At 41.7% G+C, this 13,295-nt stretch overlaps 1 protein-coding gene across 1 annotated transcript in view; it reads left to right on the top strand.

The window, feature by feature from the left end:
* The window catches only part of LOC101857907 (ras-associated and pleckstrin homology domains-containing protein 1), a gene marked incomplete at its 5' end in the record, with an annotated part of 27,418 nt that extends 14,645 nt beyond the window's left edge, over nucleotides 1–12,773 (top strand). The window contains 8 exon segments of the mRNA XM_013088641.2: nucleotides 694–815; nucleotides 2,026–2,097; nucleotides 2,670–2,816; nucleotides 3,676–3,786; nucleotides 4,200–4,301; nucleotides 4,818–5,009; nucleotides 5,913–6,040; nucleotides 7,400–12,773. Of these exon segments, the coding sequence (XP_012944095.1) occupies nucleotides 694–815; nucleotides 2,026–2,097; nucleotides 2,670–2,816; nucleotides 3,676–3,786; nucleotides 4,200–4,301; nucleotides 4,818–5,009; nucleotides 5,913–6,040; nucleotides 7,400–9,593 (3,068 nt within the window).
* Nucleotides 12,774–13,295: the final 522 nt, after the last annotated feature.

Raw genomic sequence — 13,295 nt, 5'->3', positions numbered from 1 at the left:
ACACACACACACACACACACTCACACACACACACATACTCACACTCATATTATACACATGCAAGTGCCTAATCACAAATGCTTTGGCTTCGATTTATATATAGAGGGCCTACTTGTTAATAGACACTTATTTTCTGATGTCAAAACAGCCATTTATTGTTTGAAAAGGCTTTAGTTGTTGTTGTTTTTTTGTGTGTTACTTTACTGTAATCTGTTTCTGCTATCTCCCTCTGTTTTTTTGTACGTCTTTCTTGCTTTTTCCCAGCACTGAATGACCGTTACTGTGTCTTTGTGTTTCTTTGTATTCAAATGAACGAACATGAAAAGCTGTTGTCATGTGACAGTGCTTCTCCCAATGCTGAAGCTAAAATAACCCACTGATGTTAAATAGTGCTTTGAAACAGCCTTTGTTCATCTCTGTGTGGGTGGTTTGCAGGTGCTATGGTGTGATTTGCTCCTTCTGTCCTATCAAAAATCTATTGTCGTTCGTTATTGCTCCTCTTTCTTTTTTGTGTTTATTACTCTCAAGTAATACCTCTAAACTTTGGCACTTTTGTCATTAAATTGTGTTGCAAGTGGCATAAAACTCTACTATATATTATGTAACATATACATTTTGTAAAGGAAAAAAGGCAACATGGTGGTCAATAATGCTTTGAAACAGACTTTTATTCATCTCTGTCTATCTCCCCAGAGCGAATTCTGGAGGATCACGACTCTCTGGTGGAGAGCATGGTGATGTGGACGCGAGACTCCAAGAACAAGGTCATGTTTGAGGAGAGGATGGACAAGTACGACCTGTTCCGCAATCCTGAGGTCAGTTGCATGCGAGACTCTAGTCTTGTTTTGTAAAAGACAAAATAAAATTGATAATAAGGGGATTTCTGTGATGTGTTTTTTTTTTTTAATCGACTGAATTGTTAAAAATTTTGAAAAGTTTAGCAGCCTTTGAATTTTTACCCTTGGATCCATCATTCTCAGAAGAATCTGACAATGCGTTTTCACTAGCTTCTCTAATACAAACTGTCTTGTATTTTGTGTATTTTGACCTTTCTGCTCTTTTTCTTGTGATAATAGATGGGGAAAATCATGGAGTGGTACATATAAAGGTCTTCCGTTTTTAAATTGATTTCTCTGGTTGAGTACTATTCTTGTGTACCGGAAGTACCTTAGCTTGCTGCTCGTGTGTCGTCGTCGTCTTTTTTTTCCCTCTTGTCAGTCATCATTTCTTTGTGAGAAAATTACTCTGACTATAGCTTGGCTACTCTTCAATGTGTGTTTTTCCTTCACTTCGTAATCAACTTCTACTTATGATGGGAATGATGAAGAAAACTGTTCCAAAGTATTTTTCTTTTTTGGATTTTAGTTTGGGTTGGCACAACAAAAAGGCGATGATGAAAAATTGCTCATCAAAGTGATATGTTGAACTGGTTGATTGAATGCATAAGAACTAGTGCAACTAACAATTTTTATTTTTTCTGTACCAGATTGATCTTCGATGCCCCAAGGCCCCTGTCATGGGGTTACGGGAAGGGTAGAATTGAAGGTGAATAGAACTGTTTGATGGTGGGTGTTGTGGCGTCAGTGGCTTATTTGTTAGGCCCTCGTCCAATCCCAGAATGGATCTCATGTACTGTCACGCTGTGGAAGTCTGAGAAGGTCCAGGGTTGGGTGGTTCTCTTAGCCTCCAAGTGCAATGTCTTCTTCTTCTTCTCATTCATCTCAAAATGGACATCCCAGTCTCGAATGCGAGGGCTGCTGTTCTCTGCAGATCCTCCACGCTCCTGTAGAGTTTTGGGTTTGCCTGCCGAGGGTTGGGCCAGTATTTCCTTTTATGTACCTCGAGCACTGGGCAGGCTTGTAGCAGATGGTGTCCTGTTTGGCTGAGATGGAATGGTATTGAACCAACTATGTGTGACTGAGAGGTCCCATGTTGTTATATCAGTCCAGTTATGTCTGTTGTAAACTTGTTACCCCTGGTGGGTACAAATGACTGTTGTCTTATTGTTAACACATTTGTTTTCAGAAATACCTGCTAAATTCTTCCACCATGAAGACAGGACAGCTGACTCCACAACAGAAAGATAAACTTATACAGGTAGGTACTTTGTTGGGTTGTTGTTACCCCATTTTTAAACGAACAAGCAAAACAATCTTACTTACTTTTCTTTTGGAAGTGTGAGTAGACTTCTGCCTTGTGTTTGTTAACCTTTTTTTTAAAGTGGAGAAAACTAAAAGCTTTCAAAGAAATTTTTTCAGGCAATAGGCTAGATTTATACACAGCAGAGTAACTTACAACTGCAAGTAGTTAAAAAGAAAAACGAATTTGTCCAACACAAGACCATTTGTCTATCTGTGTGCTAGTCTTACTAGCTGCCTTTGTAATGAACCATATCTCCTGTCTCCCCACATTTCAGCCTCTCTCTCTAATTGAGACTATAGTGCCAGAAAACATCTTGCTCAAACAAGCAAACACACCTCTCTTTATCCATTTTCTTTTTGCCTCCAATAATTCTTCATGTTTCATACTTAACCACAAACAAACATACTCAAACACAGAAACACATTAAAAGAGGAAGGGGGTGGGAGGCGGATAAGACAGAGAAAGAGAAGGAGAGAGATGAAAGTAGAATAAACCAACCCACCATTGTTCTTTCTGTATTTCCTCAGGATTTCTTTGCCCCCGATAACGTGTGTGTCCCGTCTATGGAAGGCGCCCTGTACTTGAAGTCTGACGGGAAAAAGGCCTGGAAGAAATTCTTCTTCGTCCTCCGGGCCTCTGGTCTCTACTATAACCCCAAAGGAAAAGCCAGCAAGGTGTGTACTCCTGTGGTTTTGTTTACGAGACGGGAAGATATGGAGAAGACCGGAAAACAGATCTAGTCTCATGTTTATTTGGGGCTCCATGACTCTACAATTTCCCTTAACATGATTTTTAAAGGAGAAAAATGGCAGCAGAAAATGTGATATCTTTCTGTAAGATGTGAGATTTTAAGATTTGATTCTGAAATTTTTCAAAACCACCACATTGTGACTTTGCCATTTTTGGTCTTGTAGTCTTCATGTTGTTCTTTGTGTAGATCCTATGTGGTCTCTACACCCAAAGCCGGAAGTTTTCTAGTTTGGCAAAGACATGTGACATGGTGAAGGCTCTAAGGTTATTGATACTCTTTGATGTAGACCGGAATGGCTGGTGCAGTTTTTAGGGTATTCTCTTAGGAAATGGCTATAAAAAGACAAATAATATTGATCTGTGGTCAATAAAATTTGGAAAATTAAACTGGCACACCAGCATTACAATTTTCCAGTTTTTGTTCTCAAAAGATTTATGAAAATTGAAAAGTAGGTTACCAGCTTCTTGTCCCTTATTTTTGTTTGTTCTGTTTCAGCCATCTCTTTTCACTCTCTCCTACCCTGTTTCATCTTCACTTTCAACCACCTACTTCCCTCACCAGACTCTTTCCCTCCCATTCCATCTCTCTGCTTTCAGCCGCCTCCTAAAAACCTGTTCTCCCTCTTCCAAATAACATAGTCATTATCTCAAACTTGTCCTTTGTGTGTCTATGTGTAAGATCACGCAGCGGCAGATACATACCACTAAGAACTAAGAAAGAAATCTTTTCTTATCTTATCATATCTTATCTTATCTTATTTCATCTTATCTTGTATGTATCAGAACCCCAAGGACCTGGTGTGCCTAGTACAGTTTGAGTATGTGGAGGTGTACCGTGGCCTAGGCTGGAAGAAGAAGTATCATGCGCCCACCGACTACTGCTTTGCCCTCAAGGTAAACGTGAAGATAATTTTGTCTTTGACTGGCTTGTTGGGTGTGAGAGCTTTCAGACTGTTGCTAATAATGCATTTTGTTGACCAGATGTCAAAATGTACTATGTCCAAAATTTAGAAAAAGATTTTAATACTGATGAATTTCAGCCACCTTCCTTTTGACTCCCAAACGTTGTGTTCAAATTTGAAATGCAAAGCTTCACTGTGGATAAAAATATTTACCCTAAAAAAATTGGGAAGTTTTTTTTTCGATCAACCTGTATATTTGAACAAGTAATAATGTATATAAGTCACAGGCAAAAAAAAATATATAATCCCAGAGAATGTAGCTCAAACTGATTGTGCTTAAAAAAACCTGTTTTTCATGTTGCTTTTCATCTCTTTAATTAAACCATTTTTACTCTTTTCTTTTAGCATCCTCAAATCCAGAAGAAGACTTCCAAGTACATCCGATACTTTTGCGCTGACTCTGAAGTAGCCCTGGATCAGTGGGTCATGGGTGTGAGAACAGTCAAGGTGAGAACAGAATGAAAAAGCTCAAAGCTCAAAATGTTTTATCTTAGAATATGATAAGTTTTAAAAATTAAATCCCTTCTTTCTCTGCCAGTAGTATTCTAGGTTTTAAAAAAATGAAAGTATCTTTTCTCATGTGAAATACATTGGTTTTTGTTTAAAAAACAGAAAAGAAAGTACTTTCTTCTATGAAGTATGCTCTATATAGTTATTGTTTTTTAAAATCGAGTATTATCGATGACTGTGCAACTCTTTTAATACCAGTTGGGTGGTTGGAAGGTTCCATTTGCAGGTCCTATTTTTGTTCTTTCCCTCTAACTTCTAAGGTTCCTGTCTCTGTCTGTCTGTTTTTTAGCCAGCACTAAATGACTGTTACAGTTTCAGTGTGCTCCTCTAAACTCAAACAATACCAGCTGACAAATCAGTTGTTGACTCATTTTGTGAATGCAAGACCCCTGTACCTGCTCTATATTATCTATGAAAATCTTTTTGTTTCTTTCTTGCTGCTGATACTTACAGCTGGGAAAACAGATGCTTCATAATTACGAGCATTTAACGCACGAGATTTCAATGTGGGACATGAGACCCCCGGAGCCAGGAGGGAGCTCAGTGCCGCCAGATGACACGCTGTGTCGCATGCTAAACCATGCTGACCTCAGCGACAGCCGCATGTCAGTGCCGGAGCCCGGGTCAAGACACTCCGTCATACAGGTGAGAGAGCTATCAGTAGCATATGTGTCACGACGTGGTGGAATCGGGCGCTCTTCAATTTTTGGGCGTATGGGGTTATTGATATTATCTTAAATCCTGTTAATTTGTTTGGCTTTTGGTAAAAAAAAAATCCATCTTTGTTGAATAGATGTCGAAGTATTTGCAATTGAAGGAGGTCAAGGTCTCCTTGTTTCAGAGGTAAAATTAGCGAGAAAATGACTGCCAAAGTTTGGGAAGCAGAGGGTCTTATCACATGACATGATATTTCTAAACTCAGATGTGTGTGATAAAATACCACAGGAAACACTATTTGTTGAAACTATAAGCTTGTATCTATAAATGGGATTCAGTTTGAAAGTCAAGCGGTTTTTACTTCTGAAAATTTTCATTTTTTTAATACAGAAAAGATGATTGATGTAGGTTAAGTATATGTCCACACAGGAAAGTAATGGAAATGATTTTAATTTTGTGAAGATGTGTAATGATGATACTGCTTGTGTGTCAATATACCAAATAGGAAGTCACTCTCTGCATCTCACTCTATCTTCATGTCTCACCTACTATCTCTCCCCCCCTCCTCCTACCCCCTTTCTCTCTCTCTCTTACTCTCTCTCTCTCTTTCTGTCTCTCGCTCTCTCGCTCTCTCTCCCTCCTCCCTCATTTCTTTCTGTTTACTTGTCTCTTTCTCTATTTCAGCTAGCCTCTCTCTCTGTCACTGCTTTCATTTCTCTATCTGTCTTTCTCTATCCCTGTCCTTCTCTTCCTCTCTATTTCTTTCTGCTTTCCTCTCTCTCTCTATCTCTCTCTCACTCACCCACTCTCTTTATCTTTCTGTGATTTGGGGGTCTTTTCTCTTAAATTACCAACTTGCAATTGAAGACCCATTTGCCGACTTGTCTACAGGTGCACAACTCAACCTTGGTCAGGAACTCAGCCAGTATGGGAGAGGCTGGCCGTGACGTGATGAGCATTGAGGTTCTAGCCATTCCACCTCGCAAAGGCTCAGAATCGGGTGGCGGTTCGGATGGAAGGTACTCTCCTTAGAACTTATTTACTACTCTTAAAGGTTGCAAATTAATTCAGATGTTATCCCTTTGAACCCGGAGTTTCTGAATCCACTGTGACCCCCCACACCTGAGCACCTATCCCAGAGGTTGATGGGTGGAACTGATGAGCTCGTTAAACTCTTCGCAAACAGCTTCGAACACACTTCTTTCTTTCAAATATAATGATGCAAACTCTCAATTACTTCCTGCTCGGGGCTCTCGTGGCCTAGAGGTTAAGGTGTTCGCCTCTCATTCAAAGGTCCCGGGTTAGAATCCGGGTAGCGACCAAAAAATTTTCTTCTCCAAATTTGTCTCCTTTCACCTCCTTTCCTACTCTCCAGCAATGTTCTGTCATCTGCTTTCGTCTCCTCTTTCTGCCCCCCACCCCTTCACATCCTTTGCCCCCTCCTCTGGGCTCCTGATTCTTTCTGCAGCCTTTCTACTGCTACTCATTGGCTTCTTCTTACTGCTGTCTTTCAGCCACACCCCTGATCTTCTGGTAGGAAAGATCTACACCTAGCCTTCTCGGACAAGGGCGAAAAATCTCGGAGGTCCCGTGTGCAAGTTGTGCACTTTAAAGATCCCATGGTGGTCTAAAATCTATAAGAGTAGGCTTCGGCCGCCACCCGGGCAAAATTCAAAATTTCCTACCAACTGAAAATATTAGGCGTGTCCCGCACGCTCATATGACCTTATGCAGTTGCGAGCGCCATAAAACACTTACACAAACAAACAAACAACTTCCTGCTTCAGTCCCACACTTAATAGCTTTTTAAATTCTCATTCAATAGAAATAGAAGTGCACTAATGGGAAAAGTGTTGCTGATCCCTCTGAAGTGGGATCTCAGAGAACAGAGAAATCAGAGCTGTCCCGCTAAAACAGAATTTCAGATTCAAAGGGTTAATGTTCCTCCTGCAGTCATTTTCTCATAAGTATGTGTAAAAGAAACTTCTTTTGTTGGTAGCAGACCTTGTTGTACTACTTTATCTTTACCTAGGTTATACATGTGTGTTGTTTTGGGTTAACAAAGTATTGTTTCCGTGAGTGGTTTAAAGTACATGTTTTTTCTATGGTAAAGTTTGAAGCAGTAAATGGTTGGTTGGTTCTCTAATAAAGTGTGCCACTTCCGCTTCTGTTGAATGTTATTATAATCCTTATCTGTTTGTGTTGACTTACAATTCAACAGCTTTTGATACATGCTAATGCCAACCTGTTGGATTTCTAGTCACTTTTGGTACCAACACTGATGCATGTGTTCCTTTTTCTATGCATTCAAACTCTAACATATTTGACGGGTGGTCGGAGTCTCAAACTGACACATTTGTTTTGTGCTCTTTCCCCAGGTCTCTGAGTGGGTCTGTAGGCAGCTCCTCACTGAGCTCAGCAGCCTCCGAGGCCGGCCATAAAACTCCGGTCAAGCGCGTCTCCTTCAGCGCCACACACAGCATCATCAACGGAGACTCCGGCGAGCAGACGGTCAAGCACCGCGACTCTATCATCAGTGCCTCCACCGACTCCAGCGAGGACTCCAACTCGAGTGGCGGAAGCGGGGAGGCCAGGCTGGGGGCCAGTTTCAGGGGAGGAAAGATGCGGCCGAAACTCCCGCTTACCACGGAGACGACTCGACAGCTAGCGGACATGTGCAACGTTACAGTAGACGAGACGCCCGAAGCGATTTATGCGGAGACTCCCCACCACCACTACAGTCGCACCAATTCTTCTTCGTCTTCTTCCTCCGCATTTACTCGCTCAGAGAGGCGGCGAGCATCCATGACTGAACGCAGAGGTTCTTGCGGTTCAGCTAGTTCCGACAGTTCTTCTCAACGTTTGTCTCAGCCGCGAGCCCCTCCTTTATCCCCTCCAATTAAGCAGCATTCTGTGGACAGCGGGACGATCTCAAGAAAACAAAACAGTCCTGTCCCAGAGGGAGCCTCAACAAGTCGTCATGTTCGCAGAAAAAGTGAGTCATCCGTCAGCGCTTTAATAGAGGATGACACCACTAGTTCTGCTCCAGCAAATGGCTCCATGTATGGGTCGAATGCACTCTACTCCACCGTGTATTCATCAGTAGCTGAAGAAACTGGCGTAGTTTCTGTCCCAAGTGAGTCACAACAGCCTCATGCTGACACAGAGCCCCTGTACAACCAGATCCGGAGCCCAACCAACACAGCCAGGCGTCCTGCAAAGGCACAGGAATCAGTTTCTGCAATTCCACCTCCCCCTCAGTTCCGGGAAGATGGAGCCGCCCTCCGCACCTCTGGGCACGAACCATCTCCACCTCTTCCCCCTCCTCCCCCACCGGTAGCATCTATGCAAGTCCCTCCTCCCCCTCCTCCCATCGCTCCTCAAAGTTCTTCTGCTCAATCCTCCGCCCCTCCTCCTCCCCCTCTTTCAGCACATCTTGGGGTGAAGGAATCTCTCTATAGCTCTATCACATCCTCTTCTTCCTCCGCTCAATCTGCCAAGTCCTCCCCTCCCCCCACTCTGCCAAAACCTCAGCACAGCAATCATGGACCCATCAGTGCACCTCAGCAAGCACCTCCACCTCCACCTGTATCGGCAATGTCTCAGCCGCCACCACCCCCACCACCACAGGCACCAGCTGCACCTCCATCGTCGTCTACAGCAGCAGCAGCTACTGCAGGGCTTCCAAAACATCCGCCACCTCCTCCACCCCTGCGAATGGCCAGCCACGATTCTATTGCTTCCTCTCAGTCTGGCTTCGACTCTACCAACAGTTCACCTCGTCACATACCCATGCCGCCTCCTATGCCACCTATCACACCGAAACTTCCGCCACCCACGCTACCCAAAAGCTCACCGGTAGCTCCTGCTCCAAACTTGCCCACAAACACTATGAAGACACCCCCTCCCCCACCGCCACCCGGCCCCCCTGGCCTGATGGCGAATCAGAAGAAAAAACCTGGGGCACCAGGCGTGGAGCCAAAAGGAAAGCCGCCCCAGGGCAGCAGTGTGTCAAACACGTCATCACTCCCGCACAATAGTCGTTTCAGTGGCGGACAAGTTGAGGACCTGGTGGGATGCCCACAGTCTCCATCTTTGCCCTTCCTGTCTGAACTCTCTAAGCGTTCACACCCAGATGCAGCAGGAGCTGATAAGTCTGGAGTGGAACTCCGCAATGGTCAGTCGTCTCCCAGCGCTCATCAGCACCGGAGATCAGCCTCAGCAGGAGGCGGGGTAAGCAAAGGAGACCGCAAAGCTCCACCCCCTCCTCCTCCCAAGCGTAGTGAGAATACACGCTTGTCAGCAGACGTCGCTAAACCTCCCTCCTCCCCTGCTCTGGCCACCGCCGACCCTGTTCAAAATGGAGCTTCTGGTTTGATATCAGATCCAATTTACGAAAACTACGATGGTATTATGGATATTGATGAGCTCCCTCCTCCACCTCCAGAGCTCTTGGTGGGACTATCTCAGTCAGAGAGTGATTCTTTCAGAACTTCTGGGTCAGGAAAAAAGCCCAAGCCTCCTCCCCCACCCCCTAAAAGATCCAAAGATACTCAACTGTCTAGTTATTGACCTCAGCCAACGTCAGTAACCTTTTTCTGATCATGTTAAAAATTTTCGCCCTGGATGATGCTGCAATGACATTTGAACAGACCTATAGTACATCTGAAGTTTTGTGGTCATCTGTTTGCTGCTAGAACAACTGTCTGTGAAGGGAATAGTTTCTTCCTGTATCACAGAGAGGGAAAACCTTTTCTAGCTGATTTGGTAGACAACCAGGCCCTTTACGTTTCCAATGATTATTTCTGGTTGCATTCTTGGAAGCTGGAAAGTGAGATCGCCTTGTTATCAGCCCCAGCCATGTTGCTAGCCCCAGCCATGAGAGAACCCGCACCATGTTGCTAGCCCCAGCCATGAGAGAAATGGCAATCTGACTGGACATCGTTTGAGCAGTATGGCGCATGTCACAGCCGAATGTTTGTTTTTTTTGCCATGGACTCACAGAGTGACAAAAGCTCACTACCCTGGAGTAAGATCCAGCTTGCCGTGTTGGTATTTATGAAAACTTCCTCTGTATTTATCTCAGATGATAAAGGAGACGATCACAACAAGAACATGCAAGCTTTTCTGGATTACCAAATAAAAGACACTAGAACTATTATTGTTTTTCTCAACCAAGATTTTATAATTTCATAACCCTGTGGTACGTATTACTGCATAACCAATGATCATGGATGACTGTGTGTATGCTCGTTGAATGTTTGTATTATCAATAGCATTTTTTCATCCTGTTCTTACTTACATCGCGGTTCCTGCCTCCCTTTCACCCCTCATGACAACCTGACAGTGTCGTGTTTGTACAAATTATTTATTGGAGACTTGTGTGTGTTTTTTGTAGGTCTTTCTTTTAATGACCATGTTAGCTTCTGTCTAATAGCTTTACATATCTTGTACCACCTGTCTATATACGTATATATATATTTATATATATATATATGTATACATACTTACTCAACAATGCTTGCTACACATAGTAAATCAGTCTAGTAGCATTAGAAGGTTGGTTGTGGTCAGTGTCTGTAGATGTTACAGTGGGTTCAAATACATGTTCGAACTGAAGATGTGGAGAGAAATAGAGCAGGGCAGGTTTGTAGAGATACATACAGCCAAAGAGAGCTGTTTTTCTATTTGCTATTGCATGCGAATATTATCCTGTGTCTGTATGATTTTAGTTTAGGAATAAACAAGTGCCGTTTATGGCAATAGTTACAGGGCAGGAAAAGACTTGTTTCTTTTGATATGTGGAGATTATCATCTGCTTGTATTCAGCACAGAATTTTGTGACTCAATACACATGCTGAGGTTTTGTTTCGTGCCATACACGCTGAAGTCACTTGAAAATCCAACGCACAGAGAATATTCTCATGTCTGTACAGTGCGTGCCACTGGTGAGCACATGAAATGCATTATAATTAAAGCATTAAGAAATCTGATTTTATTAGTACTAATATCAATATCAGTTGTTTTATTTCGTTTTCATGTCTTTCTCTTCTGTTTCTTCAGATTTTATCTTTGGGTTTCTAACAGTAGTGCCCTCAGTGACTCATTAGGACAATAGGGGTAAACTTTTACCAAACAGCAAATTATCTTTTAGGGTCAAAGTTTAATTTATTGGTGCCAAATGCTTCAGATCTGTAATCTCCTTTGAATTCACCATTGGAGATAAATTGAATTGAAAGCTAAGTTAATTTGTGTACTTCCCCATACTGACCAGACTGTAATTGTATAGTTTCAAAGTTTTGAGCTCACCAACATGATCTTTTACCATCTTTGCATCACATTTCGTCCTTAGGCATTTTGCCAAAGGTCACAAATTCCTATCACCAACGATGATGTCATTCATACATGTCTTCCATCGTGAGCAGCTAAGTTGTGGGCCCAGACATCAAAGCCCGGCTGTGCCAACTGATTCCATTACGTTCCTCTCTGATTCTTCGAGGCCTTAGTAAACTGAGCAGAAATCATCAAACCCGTGAAGCACATAAGTTCCTTCCAAGTCCTGACATTCACGTTTTTTCCAATTATAACCTTTTTGTTTGAAAAATAAGATATGCACGTGTGAAAGAACTCCTTCTAGTCAATGCTGCGCATACAATTCAATATTGATGGAGCAAACTTTGACCTCTAACTGAAATCAAAATTGTGTTTTTGAATTCTAATACTAGAGAGGTGTGAGTAGGTGGAAAAGGTAGGTTGAGGCCCAAGTGGTTTATATTTGTGAAAGAATGTGATGTGGTTTTGAGAAAATCTTTTAACAGTATTTTGTGCTTTGTGGTTTTCCCTGTTTTTGTTTGTTTTCAGAATGATGCAAGTTCCTTAAAGCTTTACTGTGTACCTGACCTATTTGATAATGAAGAGCAGCTTTCCTTTGTACTCCCCCCCTCCTTTCCTTCATCTTATGTTGTGATAGTCATGAAGCAGATGGCTACCTCAAAAACACTCTGCAGACTACAACAGTGGTCAACAGCACTTCACTTTATTCCCTTTGAAAGTATTGAAAGTACTACACATGTTTGCGTTAGCTTCCAAATCTGTTCTCTCAACAGTCCTTTGTCATTCCTTCTTACTTTGTGGTGAAATGCTGTTCATATTTTTGCTCTTTTAGTTGTTTTTTTTATATTGTCCTTTATGTGCTACTTATTCTGTTGCTATCAAACTATTTTCATACCACTTCTGTGTGGTCTTACTTATAGCTCGTCACATTGCTTGAGGTACCTGATAATTCTGAGATTGCCTATGTAGAGAAAGTTTAGTCTGAGGAATAGATTTTGTCACTATTTTGACAACTGTATCACTGTGTGAGCAGGTGTTGTCCTTATCCTGATATAAATCATAAGTATTTTCTAAATGTAAGTGAAGAAAAGTGCATTCAAAGTTTCTGCAAGTTTGTTTTAGGTAAATACTTATCAAGTAGTTAATTTTAAAGTGTTGCAAAAGCAGTGTTTGACAGTCCTTATCAAAAACATTAAAACATAAAAAGGGTTCCTTGTATTTATTTTATGATACAAATAAATCAGACTGAATGTCAGGTAGTCGTCCAATCAAGATTTGTAAATGTGGCATAACTGCTGAAAAACATTTCACTCTCCTTTGAAATTCACATGGTCTACTAACTTCCTACACTACTCTGAGTACTTCATTTCCTTGAAGATCAACCTACTCCTTATTCCTTCTGGCTATTTGATTCTACCATTTGAAAAAAATACAATAATCACTGCATGTTGATACAGAGAAATCCACCCTTTATGCTTTTATGATCTCCAGTTGATTTTATTTTATTTCAAACTTGTTTCTCTGAAAGTAAGTTTATCTTTTTCTGCTTCTTCTGTATTAATTTATACATTTTTAAAAGTTAATTAAATAGTACAAAATAGCAATTGTGAGGCAGCGTGGTGAAATCAGGCGCTCGTCAAAATAATGAAATCAAAGAAATCAGCTTTCTTCCGCAGGTTTTGCAATTTTTATCGAATTTTTGTTTTTTGCCTCAACACCTTTCCTGCCCATTAAAGAACAGATTGCGGTACGGATTTTACTGGAAAACGCTGATTAAAGGTATAAAAGATGTAAATTTTCAGTTTCCACAGATTCTCAAACTAAGGAAATGACTTAACTTTAGCCGCCATTTATTCGCTAATTTTACATCTGAAACAAGGTGGCCCCGACCTCCTTCAATCACCAATATCTTGGCTCGTATCCGAGATAAATGGATATTTT

Source organism: Aplysia californica, unplaced genomic scaffold, assembly GCF_000002075.1.
Source record: "Aplysia californica isolate F4 #8 unplaced genomic scaffold, AplCal3.0 scaffold00780, whole genome shotgun sequence".
In the NCBI taxonomy this organism is placed as follows: Eukaryota; Metazoa; Mollusca; class Gastropoda; order Aplysiida; family Aplysiidae; genus Aplysia; species Aplysia californica.
This window is presented reverse-complemented; position numbering and strand designations above follow the sequence as displayed.